This window comes from Peromyscus eremicus, chromosome 4, assembly GCF_949786415.1.
Source record: "Peromyscus eremicus chromosome 4, PerEre_H2_v1, whole genome shotgun sequence".
Lineage (NCBI taxonomy): Eukaryota > Metazoa > Chordata > Mammalia > Rodentia > Cricetidae > Peromyscus > Peromyscus eremicus.
In genome coordinates, this window is record NC_081419.1 from 10,703,748 (window position 1) to 10,730,392 (window position 26,645).

The following is a 26,645-nucleotide window of genomic DNA, read 5'->3' on the forward strand; positions in this document are numbered from 1 at the left end:
AATGGACAGTCAGAGCAGACTTACCTGATCGGCCGGTGTAAACCTTCAGGGTTTGGGGGTCTCCAGGGGGGTCTCTGGGGATCCTGGATGAGCCCCCAAATGTTGTACCCTGGTTGTGAGACCCCTGAAGAGACCACCAGAGACACAAACTCTCTGAAATGCAAAAGCAAGATTTACTGAAGGCAGTACAAGCTGGGACAGCAACCTTGTCAAGTGCACTGATGCAGCAGAGGCCAGAGGAGGTGCCCGCCCCTTTGCAAGCTCAATTTTTAAAGGCAAAAAACACAAGGTTACATCAGTTAAGGGTTCCAGTATGGGTACAGTTCTGATTGGCTCAAGTTTTAGGGGCTTTCTAGAATTTATGTGTTATCTTACTTTGCAGTTTGACCAGTTGTTGGTTAAACTTTTCATAGGCTACCTCTGGCATTCTGTGGTTAATCAGTTGCTACCAGATGGCCCTCCAGACATTCTGACTTTGTACTTTTGAGTTCCTGGAACCTATGTCATCAGTTCTGAGAATTTGAAACTCAGGCCTGTTTCAAGCTGGGATTAGGGGCTTGTTTAAAATCGAGGTGCTTTGGTTCTTCAATAGTCAGATGTCTCACCTGATATGGAACAGAGATTTTAGAGGAAACCTTTAAACAAGATGCTTGAATCTAGAAGAGGGGGAGCCATAACTCAACTCCAGAGCCTGCTTTTAATTGATGTGGGACATCATAAAACAGCAGTCTAATGCCACTCATACCTAAAAGACATCTGAATCACTGTAAAAGTGAATCCAATAAGCTGAGAAGAAGGCTTAGAGTTAGAAAGTTTTTGAGCCCTGGCTATAGGCAGAGGATGCTACTGAAGGGAGCTGACAGATACACCAGCCAGTGTGTGTACACACAACAGATGGCCTACTCCTTTGCTTTCTCCCCCTCTTGCTAGATCCAGCTCCTCAGGGACTCGAAGGAGTCTGATCCTGTTTCTTTATTTTAATTTTTTTATTTTTCTCTCTCAGCACTGCAGCCATGGGACATAGGGGCTTCTCGTGGTTCCATTCCTCCACTGACAAATGCCTTAAGTATCCCCAGATACCAGTAAAATTGGCCACATAATGGCTTCATGGGAATTATCTAACTTCTGTCAGCAAACAGGCAAATGAAAAGAGTTACCTTATCCCCACGCTTTTACCCAAGCTCTAAAGTTCTAAAGACCCTCTCCCTTTCTGACTCTCTTTCTCCTGACCACATGCATTCCTAAACTTAAGGAATCTCTGACTCCAAGGAAACTTATCTTATCTGTTCTCCACTCTGTGCTCTGCTCTCCACTCTCTAGTATTGGGCAGGCTCTCCAGTATGGGGCAGGCTGCTTCTGCCCAACCCTGGCTTTCACCTTAACTCACCTTAATTCTTCCCACTCATTCTCAAGCTGCCCTGAGAAGAACAGACAGTTCTGAAAGCAGGCTAGGATGCATGCAAATAAGTTTACAATCAGGACACACATGGAGATCACAGTAATCAGGATTCCTCTTTAGCCAGAGATCAGTTTACACCTTGCCTCCTGGTGGGTCTTCCTAAAGCTGTCCTCAAGCCAGCAGAGATCAAAAAAATAATTCATGACATGGAACAAAATCTGTCTCTTGTCTCCCAGAGCTCCCTGACATAAGGGTTAAACTTAAGCATCTGGAGAGCAAGGCTCCTGACCCCACAGACAGAAGTTTCAGCTATGTCATTTAAGGTGTACCAGGGGAGAGATGAAAAAGCCCAAGAACAGAATTGCCAAGTGCTGGCACATGCTGTCCAACTGGCTCCTGAAAGCTCCTGGGTCCCTGTTTTAGGTGTGGGGTGAGGTGGGGGGAGGAAGGCCATGCATGCTAGTGTGTGCCCTGCTAGGCCATCAATTGAGCCTTGTTCAAAGTGCCACCTGGAATGACAACTGGTCAGCTGACTGCACCTAAACACCAAGGGGCAAGGGAACATCAAGCTAAGACCTCCAGCAGACCTAGGCTTGGCCACAGGCTCGCTTGCATGGAACCCAGAATGCAGCATGGAAGTGATCCATTCCTTTCCTTCTGGACATTGGAACCACTAACCCAGTCCTGGGAGTTTTGGGGTCCCACCTCTCCTCACTTCCCTATTGTCAGTGTAGGGAGGACAGCCTTAACCCCCTCCCCAGACTTAATTGTACTTTCATGGCTACTTAATGGGAAAAGATTTTCCAACTATGGTAGGAGCTTTCATTTTATTACTCCCTCCATGTGCCTCACTCCAGACCTGTCAGGACTGCTTCTCCTCCTCATGCACACAGACAGGGCCCTGATCTCTGCCTTGTCCCTAATTCCAAAAAATGAATTCTCACCCCACAAGCTTTTTTCTTCCCAGTTCCCTCTTCTAATTAACTGCTCAGCTATGGTTACAGGGCCACCACAGAGCTGGAGTTCAGGGATCATCAAGTAAGAAACTGTAACAGTTAAAAGGTATTTATACCCCAAGACCCAAAAGTGTCTTGTCTCTACAAAAACAGACTTTAATATAACCATCTATTACTGTTAAATGCTCTCAACAATTGATCCCTTGTGTCTCCTGAATGCTAAACTAATAATGGAAACATGTGCCTTAAATAATCTACCTCCAATAAAGCTTATCTCAGGTAAAAATTAAGCAGAGTACTAAACACTACAATGGTCACTAATTTTCTCATGGCTGCTTATTAACATGTTCAAAATTTTTCCCAAGCTCTAGAAACCAGCTTAAGTCCATCTGGACAGGTCGGATCTACTTCAGGTAAGTGCCAAACACAAACTCCCCTGGTCTGGGAACACTCCAAAGAAAATAAAAATAATAATGATTCTTTTTCCTAAGCTTTCTCTGTCTCACCAGCATCCTGTCAGACACAAAAGCAGACAGAGTGCCAAGCCAAGAGGGATGAATGGCTCTGAGGTAGCAGGACAGCCCACCATCCCAGGATGCCTACCCCCCAAGACACCCACCAAGTCAACTGGAAGCAGTTTTTCTGAGAGAAATGACACCCCATTCCTATTCACTTGCTTTTTTATAATAAGAAAAAATTCTTGAATGTTAGAATTCGGCCCTCACTCCAGCTACATGACTGCACATGCACAGTTCATGGAATTAAGCAAAGGGTCTTGCGTCTTACATCATCAGTGTACACTGGTGATTATGTACACATGGCATGGTCACAATCTGTGCCTTAAAAAGGCCAGACACAGACCCCACCCTCTCTCTCTGCTCTCTCTCCTCCACATCTTTCTCTCTGCCCTCTGCAGGTGTTTTTTTCCCAGGCCTAGTCCTTTTGTTTCTGCCCCCTCTTCCCCCTAATAAAGCTCTCCGCTACTAAGTAACGGGGTTCTGTCATGACCATGACCTTTCTGCCAGTAACCAGCACAGCCACCAGTGCCACTTATCATTCTTTTCACGGGAGATCTCTCTATGTCTGACATGGGATATCTGAGGGGAAAAATCTACACATATTTTGCTTTTATGTCTGTTAACTTTATTCCTCTAAGACAAAATTCTGTCCACATAGCTACAGCTCTGTCAGACATTTAGGACAATAATAAGTTATTTGTCTGTCTACTTTATTTCTCTGGGATGAAATCCTGTCTACATAGCTTCAGTTCTGTCCATTTCCCTCTCAGTCCTGCTAACAACTAAGCTTTTATGCTCCTAACCTCATCTTCGTCCTCTGTTTCCTTGTTTTCCATCTCTACCACTCTCTACTCCTGGCTCTCAGAAAACTCTACCCAAGATCTGCTTACCCTCTATGGAACCTCTGTCTTCCTCTCTTCTCTCTGGCCATGCCATTATGTCTGCTCTACAGAAAATGCCTGCCCTTTCTTCAGCTGGCCACGTGGTTCTCTGCCTCCTCAGGAATTTTGTTCTACCTTCTACCTTGATATGTAAAAACCTCTTTTGTTCTCAGTCAATTGCTCTGAAGAGCCACTAGGCCCCAAGGCAAGGAGATGGTCTAAGCTTCATTTGCACAAGAAGCAAAGCTATGTGTCTCCAGCCAGTTTGTCTCCTAGGCTCAGTAGGGGAGTTAGTTACCTAGAAGTAGGGCAGGTCTGAAAATATTTGGGCACGAAAGAATTTCATAGTAGAAGACAGCTGAAATATTAAGAGCTGGATAGCACCAAATATTCATAATAAATGGCTTGCCTTTTGACAGACCCTTGGTGGTCAAAGTATAGCTTTAATACACAGCTGAATCTCTATAATATATTCTTTTGGCTCGCCACATTTTACTTTATATTTAAATGTTTCAAAACCCTTTTTTGTCTTCAAGCTCTTAGACAGATAGTAATATGTTAGGTGTAAATCATCAATCAAAATTCCATTGGCAGTATTACATTGTATAAATATATGTTAATTGTTTCATTTTCATTTTTATTAATAAATAATTACCACACATATATGGGGTACACTGATATTTCAATATGTGGATGCCACATTCACTAATCAAATCATAGTTTTTGGTATTTTCAGCTTCTTATCAATTATTTTTGTTTGATCTCTTTGGGCTTTCTTAGACTGCATAAAGGTTATCATGTTGTGAAACTTACTCTTCCAACATGACATGTATTATCACACCTCCTTCAAAACACTTCCCATATCTCTAGCAATTACTGGATTGCCTTTTTATAAAAAAAAAAAAACTTTTGATCAGCAAATTGAAGCTAATTTTAATTTTTATTTCTTCTACTCTGAGGAGCAAGCTATACTTATGCCAGCTATACTTCAGACAGGAGTTAACATTTAGAATACATGAAGAATTGCAAAAATGAAACAGCACAAAACCAAAACTATTGCTCAGTAAAACACACAGTTCTCAAAAGAATACACACAAATGGTCAATAAATGTTTTTTTTTAAGTGTCCAGCATCCTTTGAGAGGGAAATGCAAATTTCCCTAATGATTGTCATGAAGAAAACTAATTACAAATGCTGGCAAGTGTGAGACCAAAATGAGCCATCTTAGAAATAAGACCAAAATGCTTTGACCCTAAAACTAAGGCCTAAGATTTCTCCTTTTAGGAAAAGGCCATGAGTTACTGAAACCGGTCAGTCCAGATTCTAGAAACCAGGAAGTGTAAAAGTACAGAGTCACAAGGTAGTCACAAGGTAATGACTGCCAGACTATGGAATGTCCTCTCCCTGGTTTCCAGGGTAACTGACCACAGAAATGTCCCCACCTGAGGGCAGCCAATGAGAAATGATGGCAGGCAACCACCCCCTTAGAAGTAAGATTAAGCCATGATTTCCAGAAAGCCCCTAGAAGCGAGCCAATCAGAATTGTACCCGTACTAGCACCCCTAAATGATGTAACCTTGTGGGTTTTGCCTTTAAAAACTGAGCTTGCAGAGAGGTGGGCACTTCCTCCAGCCTCCACTGTGTTGGATGTATTGTACGAAGTCCCTGCCTAGGCTTGTATTGCTTTGGGTATGCTTTTGGATATACCAAATTAAACCTTGCTTTTGCATTCCGGCATGCTTGTCTTCAGTGGTCTCTCTGGGGGTTGCGATCTGGACACAACAGCAAGGATGTGTGGAAAGAACAACCTTAATTCACTGCTGCTGGAAGTTTCAAAAAATTCAAAGGACGACTTATAGCACAAATATACTACCCTGGATGTATACCCAAAAGTTCTGCCATAGAGATATTTGCATACCCATCTTTATTGTTACTCAAGTTACAATAACAAAGAAGTAGAGTACCCTAGATGTATACCAGCAGATTAACAATAATGAAAATGTGCTGAGGTAAATAACAAAATTATATTCACCCACAGAAAGGAAATTATGAAACTTGATGAAAATGGAGAAGTGTGGAAATTATTATATAACAAAATATTCACAAAGACAATTTTTTTATGCTCTCTCTTATGTTGATCCTAACATGCTCTCTCTCTTTCTCTCTGTCTCTGTCTCTGTCTCTGTCTATGTCTATGTCTCTCTGTCTCTGTCTCTGTCTCTGTCTCTGTCTCTGTCTCTCTCTCTCTCTCTCTCTCTCGTGTGTGTGTGTGTGTGTGTGTGTGTGTGTGTGTGTGCACGTGTGCATGCATATATATAGGTATGAGTCTGGTCATGGGTAATAAACTAGGAAAGGGGCCACAAGATAAGGAAAAGAAGTTTTAAGGAAGTTTTGAGGAAAGTAAGAGAGTAATAAAATACATGACATGAAAATATAAAGGAAGATATTGTGATAGACAGGTACAAAGCATGGGGAGAGGATACTTAAGGTGAGGAAGGGATCAACAAATCAAGTTATGTTTGAAAATTTCATAAAAACTTAGTGATTTACATATTTATTAAAACTCAACATGATACATTTTTTATTCTAGATTGATTGGTAGATTGATGTGTGTGTGTGTGTGTGTCCAGGTGTGCACCTGCCATAGTGACTTGTGGAGATCAGAGGATAACTCTAGTGAGTTGGTTCTTTACACTCATCGTAGAATCTGGGGATTGAACTCAGACCATCAGACTTGCATTTCAAGTTCTTTTACTTGCAGAGCCATCTCTAATTTTAAAAATGCTGATCATTTTAGAGATATTAAAGTAGCATTATTCAGGCAGTTAGCAAAACAGGTGATTTTAAGGCCTCATACAGTCTCTAAGAAAGTTTCATGCTGAATCTTTGGTTAATTCAAAAAGAGATAAATAAATTAATACTTTAACTTTTTTAGTTTCAACAATAATTTTTAATATACCCATGCTTTTTAAATTAGTGATAAAAGTAAAAAATTAATAATACATACAGTATCATGGAAAAACATAAAATGAGTCAGTTGAAAAAGAATTTATTTGTTATAATCCCCTTAAAGAAGTTTTAGAAAATACCAAACTAATTCATAATGAGCAAGAATAGAGGCATGATTAACCCTGGCTATTGATGAGTGGAAAGAACACTCTTTCTCCATAAGCTCATTGGAACACAGATGTACTCACTCACGTGATTTCAATGACTGACAGCAAGTTACAGTAGTAGAACTGAGATAGTTTCATGAGAAGCATCTGGCTCACAAGGCCTAAAATAGTTACTACCTTTCTGTTAATACTGGAAAACTGTCTGCTGATCCCCACTCCATAATATTCTTTCATACTCATTCTTTAAAACAGCACAAAGGGTTTGCAACCAAAAACCACTTCTACAGTCTCCAGGACATATGAATTCCACTTTATCTCCTAAAATATGTGAGAGTATCAGACTGGAGTTTTACCATTTTTAGCTTTTAAATGTAATGATATATAGAGACATGGATATATAAACATAAACACATTAAATTATTATAAAAGACAGAGCTATAAAATAAACTCCACTTATATAAACATATTTGTTTATTAATAAAAAATATTTAGCAGGATTAGTGAATCAACATTGGAAAGATTGTTCCAATGTCTATATTATCTAGATTTTTGGTATAAAAGGAAATTAATTTTCTGAGCAACAAATTTCCATTTTGGAAAAAAATTCCCTAATGACCTAGCCATGGGAAATCTGACTGGCTGAGAGGGTCTCCCCACCTCCCCTTGGGTTCACATTCACAGGCAAGCTGGCATTCTTCCTAAGGACAGTGTTTTCTCAAAGTCTGCCCTTAGAAACATGGGCCTGAGAAGGACCCAATCTCAAATCTCATGATTAAACATCTGCAGAGGTAGACTAGCTAATAAGTTCCCTGGGTACTTATCAAACTTTAGGGATGGCTGCCCTAGGGCATCTGTCCTGGGGGGAGTCAATACATCTTCAATGGCTTTCTCTAGCTGAAAATTTGGTTCCCTATCCCATTGGGTCTTTTCTCTTCAGTACAGACTGAAGTCTTCATATCTGTGTTCCTGAATTTGGAAGATTAAGATACAGGTTCGTGACTTTTCTCTTTGCTGTCAATGAGGGGTTTATACCATGAGGATGCACTGGATCTCCCAGAGATGAGCTAAGAAGTTCCTGAGAGCTGGGTAGCCTGAGCATGAATTTCAGAACAGGGCCATAGAGGAGGGGTCTCTCTCTCTCTCTCTCTCTCTCTCTCTCTCTCTCTCTCTCTCTCTCTCTCTCTCTCTGTGTGTGTGTGTGTGTGTGTTTGTGTGTGTGTGTGTGTGTGTGTGTGTGTGTGTGTGTCTGTCTGTCTGTCTGTCTGTCTGTCTGTCTAGGTGCTCAGCAATTCTCTGTGCTCTTGCTGAAGTAACTTTTTTATTCCTAGTTCCTAGCAATGTAGCAATCATCACTGGCCAATAACTCCTTTGTATTTTGCCCCAAAGGTTTAGGAATTGAAGAAGAGAGACTGAGAGACTGAGATAGTTGACTACACAGACTAGCAGCATACCCCGAAATCCCATCTGGGGATCTGATATCATCACTAACTGTGGTGATATTTTAATTGTGCTGAAATGTAATTCTATTTGTATGTTAATAAATAAAGTTTGCCTGGAGATCAGAGGTCATAGCGAGCCAGGAACAGAAGTCAGGCGGTGGTAGCCCATGCCCTTAATCTGATCACATGGAAGGCAGAGTCTCTGTGTGATCAAGGACACAGCCGAGCGTGGTGACACGAGCCTTTAATCCCAGTACCAACCATAGAGACCTGGAGGTCTGTAAAAACAGGCAGTGACAAGGAAGTCATGTGGCTGGGCTTAGAGCCAATGAGAAGGCAGAACAGCAAAGCAATTAAAAGCGCAGGTTAGGCAGGAAGAAGGTCTCTCATGTGGAAAACTACGGCTTGGTGGTCAGCTAAGGTTAGTCAGTGGCTCTTTGCTAATTCTCTGATCTCTTTGGCTATTACCCTTGTATTTGGCTCTGTATTTTTTATTTATTAAGACTATTTAGAAATTCATCTACAATTCACATTTTTAGGTATAATGATGTGTGCTTATTTAGAGTAGACAGTGAATAACCAGTCTAGGGTAAACTTTCTCTTCATTTTAGATGGCAGTCAAAGTATATTTGGAGAATATGTCTAGTTAGAAAGTTTAGCTTACTAAACAGAGTCCTCATTTCCCAGCTTCTTGTAAGAATCCATTGGTAATTTGATGTAGCATGAACTCTAATTGGTCTTAACAATAAAAACCTGGAGCCAGATATCAGGGTGAAAGCTGAAAGATCAGAGAAGCAGAACAGCCAGTCACTAGAAAGACTTCTTACCTTTAGGAATCCTACCCATAAAAGTGCTCTAGCAATTTTTTTTAGAATGAAGAAATTGTTTTTAGGTAATAAAAATAAAAAACACTTACAGAGAAAAGTGGCAAATGATTCTTCTGTTTTACTTATTCTTGGAGAATTTCATACAATATATTTTCATCATATTCTGGAAAATGATATTTTTTAAAGATAAAAGGAAATAGTGATCATAAGCAATCAACTACCAACCTACTATTAATGTTTGGAATATTTCATGTCAAGCTTTCCTTTTAACTGATGTTTTAATTGCATATTATATTTAGTTTCTCAATTTTTAAGTTAGTCATTGCACGTTCATCAAAACGTGTTATTTTATACTTTAAATACTTGTTTAAATATTTATTAATTTTTAAGAAAGTGGAAGGGGAATAATACTGGGAATGGAATGGTTTAGTCAGGTATAAGGAGTCAGGAGATAGGGAGGATGTGAGAGGTCAGTCAAAATGGACTGTAATGAAAATGTCATAAGGAAACCTGCTTTTGTAAGTGAATTAAAAATGATAGTGAAAAACTAAAAATGACCCCTCCACAAATTTTAACAGTTGTGTACACATCACACTGCTGTGATAAACTGTAGCCAAGTCTGTGCACATTCTTCTTATCTTCTTTTCCTCTGTGATGCTAGTCTCAACACTCCATGCTGCACTCAGCCACAGTGCTTCATGCTTCAGACTCCAGCACCACGCAGCCTCAAAACACTGGTGAACAGTGACAGCCCGAGGGCCTGGGTCGGGTGGTCTTGCCTTCCTGTCCACTCAGGATTCCCACTAATGTTGTTTGGCTACTTTTTGGTAAAGGCCAAAGGGACATGGTGTGCTGATGTGGGATGGGAGTATGGCAGAAAGGAGAACAGTAACTGTCAGAGACCTCTGAGCTCACACGCTCTTCTAGCTTTTGCGTGACAGAACTACAGCAAAACCCTGATAGCTCAGCTCGCTCACTCTGCACATGTGTAGTAGGCACACACATTGGTTTGGGCTTAAAATGAACTTTAAAAAAATCAAGACTCTCTTTCCTACATTCTTGCCTCATTTGTAACTTATGCTTTAGAGTATTTCTAGGGGAAGATCACAATCAGAATTTTTAGATACCTGATACTAATGACTAGGGGCCCTGGATCTCTGACAGGGCTACTCAGTATAACTCATAGGTCTAGATGCTGGAACCCTAAATGAGAAAGCTACAAAGGACAGAAGAGAACAGCAAACAAACAAAACTCTCTTTCTATACTGGATTATGTATTTTCATGGCATCAAGAGAGATCATTGAATCAGGAGGAGATCAGAAAATTATCTAAAAAGTCCTGATAAGTGTGATAACTATCAATAAATGTATAATTATCAGCAACATTTCCACTTAATATCATAATAAACAGATATGTTTGGTTTCTCACCAAGTTTATTTTTTTACAGTGGATGTCTGTTTTTGCAGTGCTGGGCTTGAACCCAGGTCCTCATGCATGCAGAACGAGTGATTTATCAATGTGATACATCCCCAGAAATTTATTTTTGAGCCAATTTTGTTAAGTCTTTGTAACTGAAGACTGAAATTTCCAGCTTATACTTTAACCATTAATGTTAATTAAGTCACATTTCAAAAGTTCACGCTGCAATTTGAAGGTGCAAAGTCATCTCCTAAAACAGTGGAGGTTCTTCCTGACTGTGTAGTTGAAAGTCATCACATGGTCCCATTTGCCTTGTTCCAGATCCTGATGAATGCCAATGATGCCACTTTATTAAACTTTGTTGGCAAATTCTCTCATTTCATGTGCAACCAGCATAAAGTGCAACCCACTTTAAATGACTAATACTAATATTCACCTATAAAAAGGAATCATATTTTTACTTCCTTGCTGTAAATCAATGCCTGTTTGCTCCCTCATTCTTCAATATCTTTCTGTTCACAGCAAAGAGAAGAATAACATGAGGAGGGAGAACCAGAGCACTATGTCTGAGTTCATCCTCCTGGGGCTTCCCATCCGGCCAGAGGATCAAGGCACATACTATGCCCTATTCCTGGCCATGTACCTGACCACAGTGCTAGGGAACCTGCTCATCATCCTGCTCATCAGGCAGGACTCTCGCCTCCACACCCCCATGTACTTCTTCCTCAGTAACCTGGCATTCACGGACATCTCTTTCTCATCTGTCACTGTACCCAAGATGCTAAGGAACATGCAAACTCAGGATCCATCCATTCCCTATGCAGATTGTATAGCACAGATGTATTTTTTTATATTATTCACTGATTTGGACAATTTTCTTCTCACTTCAATGGCATATGATCGGTATGTGGCCATCTGCCATCCCCTCCACTACACCACCATCATGAGGGAAGAGCTGTGTATCTCACTGGTAGCTATATCCTGGATCCTGTCCTGTGTTAGTGCTCTCTCTCACACCCTCCTACTGGCCCGGCTGTCTTTCTGTGCCAACAACACCATTCCTCATTTCTTCTGTGACCTCAATGCCTTGCTGAAGCTCTCATGCTCAGACATCTCCCCCAATGAGCTGGTCATTTTCACAGCGGGCACGGCAGTCATTACTCTGCCACTAATATGCATCTTGATCTCTTATGGCCGAATTGGGACCACCATCCTGAAAATCTCATCTACCAAAGGGATCTGCAAAGCCTTGTCCACATGTGGTTCCCACCTCTCTGTGGTATCTCTGTATTATGGTGCAATTATTGGACTTTATCTTATACCTTCATCCAGCTCTTCCAGTGACAAGGACATAGCTGCTTCTGTAATGTACACAGTGGTCACTCCATTGCTGAACCCCTTCATTTATAGCATAAGGAACCAAGATGTGAAAGAGGCTCTGAAGAAGCTCTTCAACAGGGCGGCAATCTCAACTTAATGACATCATTTCATATGCTCATAATAAACTTATGTATTCACATATCTCCCAATACTACAACCCCAATTGTGGTCGCATCATGGAGCACATAGTCAGTAAATATTTAATTACTTAAATGGCATTCTGGTGTACTTATTCTCTATTTTTCTTGCATCTCTTTAGTGTAAAAAGTGAAAACTGTTATTGTTGCCAATCTATTTTGCCTCTGGATTTGAAAATTACAATTATTAGAGTAATTTAATCACTCTTCTGATTTCCTGGAAATATGTTTGTTCATAAGAATTGTTAGAGGATGCTGACAATAGTGTAGAAAGTTCAAAGATGGGACATTTAAAATATATATAATTTCCTTACTTCACCTCCAATCTAGTGCTCTTCTTATTTTAAGAAATTGGTTTTAATGAAGGTGGATCAGGAGAAGAAATCTATTGTATCTTCTCTAACCCAGGAAACTCTGTTATGAGTTCAGCTACTCCATTTCAGGACTTGAGGCTTCTTGGCTCTGAGAACAGTGACAAAGAAAACCTCCTGATCATTTCCCTGATTAAGCTACAGGAATTGGGTCATGTCGCCTGCAAACTCGATCCCAACTGGCTCCACACGCATATATGTTATATATGTATATATGTAATTTGAAAGAAATAAGCTGTAAATGAAGCAAGGTTATCACACATATACATAAAATTAATGTACTTATCACTAAGTATGAAAAGTAAGAGTGTTACTTTCCTTATTTTATAGATTCTGTCAGTTAGCAGTCATTTAGCACAATACCTACCCTGTGGCAGGCAGTGTGCCTCACTCTGCTCATATAGAACAAGAAAAGGACATACCTCTAGCTTGCATTCTAGCTATGTAGAGACAGACTGAAATATGAAAGAGTACCAAAAATGCCTTACTATAAAAATAATGAAATGGTCATTTTTTTTAATATGATTCTGTATGACAGGCCATGTGTTAACAGTGCCTCCTATCTGTGTTATCTCTTTTGATTCTCCTAACAATCCTATACAGTACAGACTATTACATATATTTTATAATTAAGGAAACTGAAGCTTAGCTCAATGGCATAATTACATGATGTAGCACAAGAGAGGACATAGGAAATGCTGACTGTGTTCCAGCAAAAACATTATGGGGAAGAAAGCTTTCAACTGAGTTTTGAAGGATGTGCAGGATTAACATACAATGGGACAAATGTTAATCTAGATGGAAGCGATAGACTAAACCAGGGTTGTTACAGTAGCATGCTAAGTTCAAGGAAATTTAAAAAGGGTTTGTGTTGCTAAAGCATACCTGTGTGAGAGTCAAGAGAACATCACATATGAATCTGGACAAGCAGGTAAGTGTTTTATTATGCAGGACACAAGATGCCATATAAAGTAGGTTAGGTACTTGGGTAACCACTGCAGATAATTTGGCAATAGATTGGTCATTGTACATTGGGTAACAGACAATAAGTGCCTGGATGAATATCATGATATGAGGATGGAAACAGCATAATATGGAAGCATACCAGACTGGTAATAGTAATGAAGGGAAGCAGTGCCATGTTCTTGATTTTTTTTGCTTTATAAACATATATGTAAGGAAGAATAGAAATCTAGATAGCTGGAATAATTTTAATTATGTTTAATAACCTTTAAGGAATTGGGGTAATGAGTTAAAGATGACCTGCTTTTTCTATGTGGGTTCTAAGCAAATAAAAAGTAGGTACCTTAAGTAGGCAAGATACACAAGTAGACTGCTCATCACTCACTTCTGATCCCAGTAAAAATCCCATTGTACTGCCGAGGTGCAAAGACTTAACAGTAATCCTTACTTCAGTGTAAATCACTGAAGTACCAACAACACATTAGGAATGGGTGACCTTAAAGAGGTAGAATTTTAAACTTTAGAGCCAAACGTAAAGATTATATATCAAGACAGAAATATATTTAGAATTTTTAGTACAATGGTAACTAGCTTAACTGGGTGGAATCTAAGATTGTAGACAGTTGATCGGGGACAAGCAATCATATCCCTTGGTGGTCCTTTATATGCTGAGCTGACCTACACCCTTACTGCTGCAGTAATATTGGGGAAGCCAAAGTGAACACATACTCTGCTCCCCTAGTTGGCTTGATTGTTTAGGTAGATGGCACACAATGGTCAAGCCAAATAGAAGAATCACAATTTGATGGTACTTACTCTAAAATGTTAACACTTGTATGATTCTTGAAGGGGAGAAGCTAAAGCACCTTTACACATCTCATTTTCTCTCTCTAAAGCTAAGATTCTGATTCAGGTTTAGACTTGAAGACAAATTTGCAATCAAATAAGAAAAGAGGTTTTAATATTCTCATCTAGTGGTCTCTAGAAGGCTGCCAGAGTTGAACATCTTTTCTGGGTTTTTTTTTAGGAGTGTTTTTTTTTTTCTCTTTTTAAATTTTTATTTATATACGTGTGTGTCTATGTGGGAGCATACACATATGCATGCATGTGTCCATGGAGGCTGGGAGAGGTGTTGGATCTCCTGGGGCTGGAGTTGCAGGTGGTTGTGAGATGCCTGACCTAGGTGCTGGGAATTGAACCTAGATCCACTGCAAGAGCAACAAGTGCTCTATCTACTGAACCATCTTTCCAGCCTCAACACTGAACATTCCTGAGCAGCAATGGGCAGAAGTGTTGTGAAGAAGTCTAACAACACTCCTGGAGAAACCTTTGCAAGCTGTGGAAAGTCATTTAGCCAGCACAGAAATCTAAGTGCTGAGTTCGTAGTAATGGGAATTTTTTTTTTTACTTATTCTGGACTTCCTGGAATGTGACATCTTTCCTTTATTTTCTCTTAACTTCTACTTATTCCTATGAAGAAGACAAATGCATCAAGTGATGAACTGATAATCTAGAATGAAATGTCATTAGAGCAGGGACTTTTACTTAGCTTTAGGCACATAGCAAATACTCTGTGAATATTTGTTGAACAAATGGATCTCAGAGAACAGTTTATTACTTCTGGGTTGTGGTACATATAAAGAGTGACATCCGTCTCACCAATAGCTATCAGTTGTTGGGCGTCTACTACATTTGCTGTTGCATCAGATGCATTTCCTAGCTCATTTTACTCAATCTTCCAACACTCTCATGAAATAGAGACAATTGGCCAGGCGGTGGTGGTGCACACCTTTAATCCCAGCACTCGGGAGGCAGAGGCAGGCAGATCTCTGTGAGTTCCAGGCCAGCCTGGTCTACAAAGTGAGTTCCAGGAAAGGCGCAAAACTGCACAGAGAAACCCTGTCTCGAAAAAAACAGAAAAAAAAATGGAGACAATTGAACTGGGTGTTGATGTTAATGACTGCAAACCTAGCACCCAGGAGATTGAAGTAGGAGAATTGTGAGTTAAAGACCAACTCAGGCTACACAGCGAATGTATAGTTAGCCTGGGCTGTACATCAAAGCCCTATCTCAAATAAGAAGACAGGATGGAGAAAAGAATAAACAAATAAGCAAGGAAATAAATAAATAACTTATTTTCTATAATCTTTATTTTATAGAAGGGAAGACTAAAATCCATTGAGGCTAATTAATTAGACATCGACCTCATGGCTAATATGTGTCCAACCCCAAATTAAAAGAAACTTGTTTAATATAGACATGTCTCTTCATTATACATTACTCTCATTATATTTAGGAAGAGAAAAATTCTCCTACTACAGAGGAGCCTCTTCAGGGCCAGTTTCATGTCCTTATTCCTTAAGCTGTAGATGAAGGGGTTCAACATGGGAGTCACTACTGTATACATTGTAGCAGCTGCAATGTCCTTTTTTACTGAAACTACAGAGGGGGGCACAAGTAGGCACTGAAGAGCGTCCCATAGAAAACACAGACCATACAGAGGTGGGAACTACAGGTAGAAAAAGCCTTTGTATACCCACCAGGGGTTCTAACCCTAAGGATAGCAAAAACAATGTGGACATAGGAGATAACAATACTTAAAAAGGGAACCATGAGTACTGTGCCTCCTAAGGCGAAACCATTAGCTCATTGACATGAGTGTCAGAGCACGATAGCTTCAGGACAGGAGTAATGTCACGGAAAAAGTGGGCTATTTCCCCCAGAACACAGAAGGACAATCGAGCCATGAGGAGAGTGTGAGTCAAGGCAACTACGTTGGTGAGGGCCCAGCACAGGGCAAGCATCAGCGCACAGAATTGGGCACTCATGATTGTGGAATAATGGAGAGGGCGGCAGATGGCCACTTAATGGTCATAGGCCATCACAGCCAAGAAGAAGCTGTCCAGATTACCAAACATCAGGAAGAAATACATCTGGATGAGACAACCAGTATAGGAGATGGTGTGGTGCTGAGTCTGAACATTAAATAGCATTTTCGTCACTGTAGAGGATACTAAACCCATGTCAGCAAATGACAGGTTGGCCAAAAAGAAGTACATAGGAGTGTGGAGATGTGGGTCAGAGCCAATGGCCAAGATGATGAGCACATTCCCAGTCAAGGTGACAAGATACATACACAGGAAAAGCCCATAGAGTAGCTGTTGTTGTTCTGGAAACCCTGATATTCCTTGCAGGAAAAACTCTGAGATGCTGGAGTGGTTTTCCATGAGCCTAAAGCATCTGGGGGTCAGAAAAGATAGAATGTAGGATTGAGTCTTAAGCTGCAGGCACTGACTTCTTAAGCTGCAGACACTGGCTTCTGAGCCTTCCAATACCCAAGTCTGTATTTAAGTTCACTACTCCCCAGTCCTGATGTTTCCTGCTACCAGGTCTTACTTCCTTTTATTCTTTCCTCCTAAAGAATTCCATATTTTCCACCTTTTCTCTCTCCTTCCCTCTGTTCAGTCTGTGATACAAGGAGATCTCTCCCAGTAAGGGTCTAGGCATGGTCGGTTTCCCAAATACCCAGCTTAGAATAGGCGTATCAGGTGCTACCAGCCCTACTATCACACTAGGATATCTTTATGGCTATGTTACATTCTTTTGGGAAATTGTCCCAAAACATGCAAAAAGGTTGCCTTTACCAAACCTTCATGATAACCCATTTCATAGTAAAGGCAGTGGAGTGATTCCTTCTCTCTACTTTTGACCACTTCTCTGGATGAAAAATATCAAGTCCTTGGATTTTCTGTCAACAGTATCACCTTTTTGTAAATGTTTTTCATTAATCAGAGTTCACACCTAAACATAAGTCTATCTGCAGACCAAAGAATTTCCTGAAGTAGTGTTTAGATTTCAAAGTCAAAATTTCAAACTTTTCCAAGAGGAGAATCTGAAAATGATTACTTATATGTATGTGAACCTCTGAAATTTACACTAACTGAATTGACTAACACATCTCAAAATGTCACAACTTTTATGAGAGGTAAGAAAGAGCCACAAACAATTTTGATTCTGACTTGGTGATACCTTACTCTGGTGACTGGGCACATTCAAATAACATGTTTTGAAAGGAAAGACTCTTCTAAGACTCAGTGGATTTTTAATTTCTTAGACAAAGAGGAATACAGGTTGGCAGGTAAGTCCAGGATTCCTTGACTTCCAGGTCCTGTCTTTATTTCCAATGAGCATTTCCAAGGGCCTGCATTTTAGAGAACAAGTCTTGTACTACCTATGTCAGCATAAAACATATCAATCAGTTTATTGCTATGGCAATAAATAGTTCACATGAGTAAGTTCTCCCACTCCTTTAAATAAACCCAAATATCTCTGCTTTAAAGTCATTTAAAACATTTATTTAGTGTGTGTGTGTGTGTGTGTGTGTGTGTGCGCGCGCGCGCTGCTGTTTCATCAGGCTAATTCCTAGAAGAGGGTGAACAAATCCACTTTAAATGTCTATAGATCCAAGAAGTCGGGAAATAGCATTCCCCAGAGCCTTGTTAGTGAACACTTATGATACCCGATTCCCCTCTGTCTCTATTAGAACACTCAAAATTAGTTCAGCACTGGGCTCTGTAAAATCTGAGATGTTTTACTTTTTTCTTTAGACATTAAACCATCTTGCCACTAATTGATAATGACAATCTACAACAGCAGTTCTCAACCTGTGGTGACCCTTTTGGAGGTTACATATCAGGTATCTTGCATGTCAGATATTTACATTACTATTCATAACAGTAGCAAAATTGCAGTTATGAATTAGCAACAAAATAACTTTATGATTGGGGGTCACCACAACATGAGGAACTGTGTTAAGGGTTGGGAAGGCTGGGAGCCATGGGTCTACAGTAAAGCATGGTTTCTAGGAAAGCGTATCTGCTTCTGTGAAACAACATCCCTCTGCTCAGAAGCTCCCTCACTAAAGAAATCTAAAACTGTCTACCACTTTTCTTAAAAGTTTCTCATGCTTCTGATTAAGGATAAAAAGCACCTATTTAATTTCACTCACCTGATTATATTCTATAAATGATTTTTAAGAGACAAAATCCACAAATAGAAGAGTAATAATAGTAACAAAAATTTGGGTGTTGGTAGCCAGATGGACCAGTGAGCCTGAATATTTCCATCATCCAGACTAAATTTTAGAAACTTTCCCCAGCTGTAGACCTCTGAACTCCTCTGTGTTTATTTTAACGTGATAAAAGTTAAACATCAGAAATTTAATTTGGGCCTGGAAAGATTGCTCAGTGGTTAAGAGCACTTGATTCTCTTACAAGGGATCCAATGCCCTCTTCTGACCTCTGTGTGCCCCTGTATATACACGGTGAACATATATACACATATGCACATACACGTAAAAACCAGCTTGCTTGTGTTCTTCCACAGTCTCTGGTTCTTATGGATACAATAGGGCAATTACATACAAGCTGACAGTGGTTGCAGCATCATGTACAAGACCTATAGAAACTGAAGCCAGACACAACCCAGTGCTGAGGTGAGTGTGAGCGTGAAGTCTCACTTGGAGCTGTTAGGAATTGATAGCTTCCAGAAGATTTGTTTTCTTCAAGGATGTGGCCCCTGGTAGATTCAACACTTCAGTGGATGGTCACACATCTAAGAGTATATAGGCACACCAATGAGACATGAGGGGCTTAAAAAAATTGAGGGCATAAAGTTGTGTGGGTATGAAATAGGGGGGTGAATCTGGGATAAAATGGGGAGAGGACTAAAGATACAGTATATAAAATTCTCAAGAATTAATACTTAAAAACAACTACTGAGCATGGTAGTGTTTGCCTATAGTCCCAGCACTGGGGAGGCGGAGACAGTGTCTCTTGGGCCAGCTGACCAACCAATCTAGCCAACCAGTAAGCTCCAGTTTCAATGAGAGACCTGTCTCAAAAAAATTGCTGAGGAAGCAGCTGAGGAAGACATCCCTACATTGAACTCTGGCCTCTGTACACATGTATGTGCATTGTATGTACTCACTCACACCCTCACATGTATACTCCCCCCACCACAAAATGTCATTAAGTGCAAAATCAAGAGACTCTGGTTATCACTCTTAACCTTCAGTTTGGTTCATTATGTACTCTGAATTACATTTTCCTTGAGGGAACCAGAAAAGCAAAATTCTTCATGAGCCACTAAGTTCCTGATGGTTATTTTATCATTAATAGTGTGTGAGTTCTCCAAAGGCAAACCCTTATGTCTTCTTCAACAGGCAGCTCCACTCCCAGAGGGGACCAAGGCAATTAAGCAATTATATCCCACTTTTTCTAATTTGAGCAGTATATGGGTGTATTGCCCCCTGGGTCCTCTCGAAGATTTAAAAAATTATAATTCATGCCAATTTTTCAGTTGTTCTGACCCAAAGTACGTTGATATATCTATCTTGCTTGGCTGTGAGTTTATAATTCTGTTGCCTGCTGAAGTGTGATATGGAGTCCTTAGAGATTCTATCTGTTTTACCACCCTCTATGTTATCTTGAAACAAATGGAAGAATTTTACCATTTTTTAATTGAAGATATCTGTTCTCATCACCTAAGGCATTTGAAAGTAGGTATAGAGACACATGTTGAGTAATGATTGAAGTATCTGTGTGTTTGTATATAACCACAGTGTGTAATTAACTGTGAATTCTATGTCTAATATAGTATGCCAATAACTCCAGGTGGAAATTTGCCTTGAACAGGCTATCCAAGTTTTGAAATGATAGCGTAAAACCAAATCTACATAAAATAATTTCATTCAAGCTGATTCTGTATCTACTTCTTGAGAAGAGAGTGGGAAATATTTTATTTTTGCTTGTCTTTATCTCTCAGTAGGTTTTGGTGGGTTTTCTTCCAAATTTACCCCACATCCCTTCAATTTCACTCATTTTTTTTTTTACTGCCACAATCCAAGCATAAGTGGGTGTTGTCTAAATTATTGAAGCAACTGCGGATTCCGGTGGACAATACTGCTTTATAATTTGCTCTCACATCAGTAGGCAGCAGGTCATTTAGAAATGTGGTTTCTTCTTTTGTTAAGCACTTTCTTGGGTACACCAATAGTTCCCACTGCTCTGAAACTGGAACTAGAATGTTCTAGTAAGCTGGAAAGGACTTCTATAATCTAGTTTCTCAGTAATTCTGCAACCTGATGCCTGTCCAGGCTGCACATAAGAGCAAACTGTCTGTTCTTCATGTGCCCTGACTCCACTGTCACCACACCCTGCACTGGAGTGCCCATCTGCATAGTTTTAAAAAGGCAGGCTTGTGTATTAGGACTCCTTTCTAAAGAACATTTAGAGTTCAATGTCCTCGACACTTTAGCCTCTGTAATTGATAAAATCATGAAACTATACTCCTTTAGAGTCCATTTCTAGGGATTCATAAAACATATATAAATGTTCAAAAGAGAACTAATTAGCATTTTCATTTAATAAAATGTTTATTGTTAACATTGTAGTGGGTAGAATAACTGTATGTACAACCCAAGTAAGGGTATCACATTAAAAATTAACATATTAAGTTGAAAAAGTAGAAATTCTAAAGGAGATTTTATTCATTCAAGGTATGAAAATTTGTAGAGCAATATAAATTTTATCTCCAAAAATGAATGGTGAGACATAATATAAGATATTGTAGCCCTCAAACAAAGCATTCAAATTGAATAAGTCTTTGCAGATAATTAAATATGGATTTGTTTATTCTTACAATTATTTTTATTACATATATTCAGTGTGTGTGCATGCACATATGTGTGTGTGTTTGTATGTGTCTCTCTCTGTGTGTGAATGCCACGATGACATGCATGTGGAGGTCATAGGACAACTTGTGAGAGTCACTTCTGACTTCTACCATGTGGGCCCAGCGGATAGGATCCCATGTAGATTGACAGGGAGCAGGTGCCTTTATTCACTGAGCAATCTTATAGCTCTGAATTCTACTTTTAAATTGACAGTTTTTAATGTTCACTTTATTACATTGAGACCATTTTCATGGGTGGTTCTAAGACCAAAAGGCATGGAGGATAAACAAAGAAGTTATCATTGAGAAATATAAAAAAATGCTAGAAATATGAATTAGAAAAAATATCAGTTAAAAACACCATCATAAACAATTAGATTAGAAATAATGAAAAGAAGCAATGTTTCTGTTATGCTATACATACATACATATATACATACATATATACATACATATATATATATATATATATATATATATATATATATATATATATATATATATATATATCTCAAGTACTTACTCCATTTCCTCACAGATCCTGTATTTGACTAGAAAGGCCAAGAATTTCTAAGGACTTAAAAAAGAATGGTATGACTGAGTTGAGGAAATACACCACAAAGGAGTTTGAAAGAAAAAGTCTTTTCCTCTGCTTTCCATGAAGGATAAAAGAATTCTGAAATGATTGAATGTGAAACCATATTTGTAAAGAACTGGCACCATATTACATGTGATGCCAGTCAATATTTTAGGTTCATTCCCCAAGCCTCTTACATAGACTTTCATGCACTCTCCACTAGATCTCTAATTTCTCATATGGTAAAGTATCAAAAGAATCCAGTGTGAGTCTATTCATTTTGGTCCAACTCTTAAAAATGAGGCATTGGCTAATGTGTGGTTTTGAGGCATGCTTAAGGTGGACAGATGGTTACAGAACATCTACTTTTTAAAATTTACTTCTTACTCACTTGGCCATACATTCTAATTACCTAATCTCAGATTTCTACCATGAACTCCCAAAACAGTGCTTCCCAGATTCTCTATCAGATGTTGGGTTGGTGTCCCTTGAGCAGATCATCACTACCTTGTTAGTAGTGCCAAAAGCTGCTGGTTTGGGGTGAAATGAACAAACTAACTGGCTGAAAAATGATAGAGTTTTTGTTACATAATAGCTGTAGACACTTCCTTTTCCCATTTCTATCTCATTTTCATTTCCAGAAAAAGAGAAAATGAGTTGCATCGGAAGGAATAATCAGAGTGTCACGTCTGAGTTCATCCTCCTGGGGCTCCCCATCCGGCCAGAGGACCCTCTTCCTGGCACAGTGCTGGGGAACCTGCTCTCATCATCCGGCTCATCAGGCTGGACTCTCACCTCCACACCCTCATGTGCTTCTTCCTCAGCTACTTGGCCTTCATTGACATCTCTTTCTTATCAGTCACAGCTCCAAAAATGCTCATGAATATTCTGACACACAGTCAGTCCATCTCATATATTGGGTGTGTTTCCCAGGTGTATTTTCCTTATCTTTTGAGGATCTTGACAGCTTCCTTCTCACCTCCATGACCTGTGACAGGTATGTGGCCATCTGCCACAATCTGCACTGCACCACCACCATGAGTCAGAGCCTCTGTGTCCTGCTAGTAGTTGTGTCCTGGGTCTTGTCCTTTGCCTGTACCCTGTGCACACCCTTCTGCTTCTCTCTCTCTTTCTGTGGGAACAATAGTCTGCCCCACTTCTTCTGTGATGTCTCTGCCCTGCTTAAGCTGTCTAGCTCAGACATCACCATCAAGGAGTTGGTTTTCTTCACTGTGGTAGTGGTGATCATAACTGTGCCATTGATATGCATTCTGGTCTCTTATGACCACATTGGGGCCACCATCCATTAAGGGAATTGGCAAGGCCTTGTCCACATGAGGCTCTCACCTCTGTGTAGTTTCTTTGTACTGTGGAGCTATTATTGGGTTATATTTTCCCCTCCTCCAATAACACTAGTGATACGGATGTCATTGTGGCTGTGATGTACACTGTGGTCACATCCATGCTGAATCCCTTTATCTACAGTCTGAGGAATCAGAATATGAAAGGAGCCATGAGAAAAATCCTCAGCAGGAGGTGTGTTCACAGTAATGGGCGTGATCTTTCCTACTGACTTACATAGGCCTCTCACTCCCACCTGTATGTCTTTCCATTTCTGAATTGCTGCATTTGGTGCCTCTTGATAAGGCTTCTTTTTGCAGTCTGCATTTTTCAGCCAGAGTAGTTTTCTTCCTGTATGATTGTCAGTCTTCAAAGTCTTGGGGGAAGTTTTTCTGAACACACCTGTACATTTTCTCTTTGCCTAGTATTCATGTTTTACAGACATTTAAAATTCCTCATATGACTCAGGTTTTTGCTCCTTTTTCTTAGATAGTTTATAACCTCTTATAACAAAGACTTTTCTCTTTCTCATGGTAGCAATAAGTGTCCTCTGCAAGGCTTACTGTTTTATTTTTATATTTAATTTTATAATAGACTTGGAAATGGAAGTATAGCTTTTTTTAAAGCTTTAAAAAAATTTTTTTATGTGTAGGAGTGCTTTGCTTCCCTGCATATAAGTACATGACACACATGCCTAGTCAGAAGAGACATTGGGTCCCCTGGAATTGGAGTTACAAATGGTTGTGAACTGCTCTGTGGGGGCTGGAAATGCAACTTGGGTCTCTGGAAGAGCAGACAGTGCTCTTAACTACTGATCCATCTCTCTAGCCCCATTTTTTGTTTTTAATTCCTTTATTACTTATCAAACACATAAAACAGTAACCATTTGCAGGGTTCCAAGTAATGTTTGTATAAATACATACAATTTGGGGTGTTCAAATCAAAGGAAATGTGGTTCCTCAAACGCTTATTATTTCTTTGAGGTGAAAAATACTCAAAATCTCTCCTGTTAAAATATACAGTATATTATCACTGTCTTTATGACACTATTTAGCAATAGAACATAGGAACCTATTTCCTCTGTAACTAGCATCTGTTGACCACCATTTTCCTATTTATACGCCTTCTGTTCTCCCAAGTTGTAATTTCCTCTTCATTACAAAAAACATTATTGCCGGCTCCCCAGCGCTCCAGGTCGGTACTCACAGCCAAGGCCCTGAAGGGCCTTTAGGTTGGTCCTCCAAGGGATGCTCTCTCCGAGGCGCCTAGGCCAGCCCCATTCGCCGAAAAGCCGACATGGCCCTGTACTGCAGCGAAAGCTTAGTACACTCACAGCCTGCCGCCGCCGAGCCAGGTGCGCCCTCCAGGGCGCCCTACCGGCTGTCCGATTACACCGCGCCGCCCGCCTACCTGTGCTCAACGGGCCCAGCGTGGGCGGAATAGCCTCCGCTGCGGGCTACCTGGGCCCTCCGTCGCCGCCCCCCGGAGCAGCTCCCGGGCCATTCCTGCAGCCCCTGGCCGCAGCGGGACTTGGCGCAGCCCTTGGCAGCTCCGGGCGAGCTGGGCTGTCCGTTGACAGCCAGCAGTGAGGACCTGATGAAGATGGTACAGCCGCCCTCGGCGCTCATCGCCATGGCCATCCAGAGCGCTCCCGAGCGCGCGCTCACCCTCAGCCACAGCTACCAGTTCGTTGCACAACCTATCACTCAATGATTGCTTCAAGAAGGTGCCCTGCGACGAGGACGACCCAGGGAAAGGGAATTACTGGACTCTAGATCCAAACTGTGAAAAAATGTTCGACAATGGAAACTTCCGTCGGAAGTGAAAGCACCGTTCTGAGGCCAACAGCAACCTCACTGCAGCTTCAGGAACATCAAAATCAGAAGGGCTACCCTCAAGACTAAGAGTGAGTGGGAAGCTGGAAGGAGACAGCCCCTCCTCTTGCGATGAGACCATCTCAGTCACCAGAGTCTCCAGAGGGCACCAAGAGTACCTCCTCCTCTCCTGGAGCATCCATCCTGTGCCTCAACACTTTCTTCAGCAGCCTTAACACTTTAAGTGTAAACCCCAGCAGCACGAAAGTGAGCACCCAGCGAGCCATCCCAGGCAATCGCCGCCACCTAGGTGGCCCCCAGCTGCCCTCCAGCACGTTCCCCAACACCTCCATCCCAGACAGCTCTCCAGACTCCATGCAGCTGAGCACGGTGGGTGGAAGCAAGCACCTGTCTTCTTCCTACTACAGCCCATTCCCTGGCAGCAGCAGTGGGGACCAGAGTAGCCCCTTCAGCAGCCCTTTCTACAACTTCAGCATGGTCAACAGCCTCATCTACCCCCAGGATGGCTCTGATATGTTAGCAGAGCTCCTCAGACTTCAAATGTACACTTGAGATCCGTTTTGAATGTAGGCTCAGTTCAGGAAGTCTGGGGTAGGACTGAGCTTCATTGATTTCTGTGAGCTCCTGAATGATCCTACACTCCACTGATTATGCTCACAGTAATCAGAGTAGTTCTTAGACTCCAACACGCTTTTCTAGGTTTCTCTGGCTGTGCCTCTCTGAAGATAAAAGGCACCTTACTCAGTAGGTAGAACTCTGTGAGAACTGCATCTATTTTATTATTCACTTGTTTATCAGAACAAAAGCTCAAATGTATACAGGCAGCTTGGTGGGGAAAAGGCCATTGAATTTATGGGTGGAAAAACTAAAGCCATTGGCAGCTGGAAGCACAGGGGATTTACCACCTGGTCACTTCTTTCATGATAGCATTCTGATTTTTCGAGGAAAGCCAGATAATCTGGATTTTTTTTAATAAGAAAATTCCAATTCCTTTGCCTCCTGTTGTATCTAGGGAATGCCACAAACCCTTTCTGAATCCAGCTCACAAGTTACCTCTGTTTGGAAATGGTAGGTGCTTATTGCAGAGATGCTTTGTATCAAATGTTGTTCTATAGATCTGGAATGTCAACTCAGTTACTTATCTGCACAGTAAGTCCCTTATGTTTCAAGATACTAGGTCTCTGAAGCCATCAAAAGTACAAAATTCTGTGTGGGAGATAGGTATGACTATCTTTCTGAGATGGTGGATAACATACCAAGGTCACACATGGAAAATAATTGGTTCTTAAACATGTCAGCCTCATGATAGACAACGTATTCATGGGATAAGGTCTGGAGACCATTGTTTTACTTCCTCGTGGTAAATCTGGCATCCTGCCCCTTTTAGCTTGTGTCCTAGGTATTTATTTCATTGACAGTGAAATCTTTTTTTTCTGTTTTTAACATTTATTTTTTAATATTATACTTAATTTAATTTTACATATCAGCCACAGATTCCCTGTCCTCCCTCCTCCCACCCCTTCCCCCAATCGATCCCCCATTCCCACCTCCTCCAAGGCAAGGTCTTCCCTGGGGATTCAACTCAGTCTGGTAGATTCAGTTGAGACAGGTCCAGTCCCCTCCTCCCTACACCTAGGCTGAGCAAAGTGTCCCTGCATAGGCCCTAGGTTCCAAAAAGCCAGCTCATGCACTAAGGACAGGTCCCGAACCTACTGCCTGGGGACCTCCTAAATAGTTCAAGCTAATCTTCT

At 40.7% G+C, this 26,645-nt stretch overlaps 1 protein-coding gene and 3 pseudogenes across 1 annotated transcript; 3 read left to right on the forward strand and 1 right to left on the reverse strand.

Moving 5' to 3' along the window:
* The first annotated feature begins 11,094 nt into the window (after positions 1-11,094).
* Positions 11,095-12,033, forward strand: LOC131907991 (olfactory receptor 1J4-like). The gene has a single exon (XM_059259064.1). It carries the CDS (start codon positions 11,095-11,097, stop codon positions 12,031-12,033), a length of 939 nt encoding a protein of 312 aa, XP_059115047.1.
* Positions 12,034-15,655: 3,622 nt separating this feature from the next.
* LOC131907664 (olfactory receptor 1N1-like) lies at positions 15,656-16,634 on the reverse strand (annotated as a pseudogene).
* Positions 16,635-22,370: 5,736 nt separating this feature from the next.
* LOC131907665 (olfactory receptor 1J21-like) lies at positions 22,371-23,291 on the forward strand (annotated as a pseudogene).
* A 1,064-nt stretch (positions 23,292-24,355) lies between these two features.
* LOC131907666 (forkhead box protein I3-like) lies at positions 24,356-25,446 on the forward strand (annotated as a pseudogene).
* Positions 25,447-26,645: the final 1,199 nt, after the last annotated feature.

Coding starts and splice junctions, on each gene's coding strand:
- LOC131907991 (XM_059259064.1), top strand. CDS start 11,095: ATGAGGAGGGAGAACCAGAGCACTATGTCTGAGTTCATCCTCCTGGGG.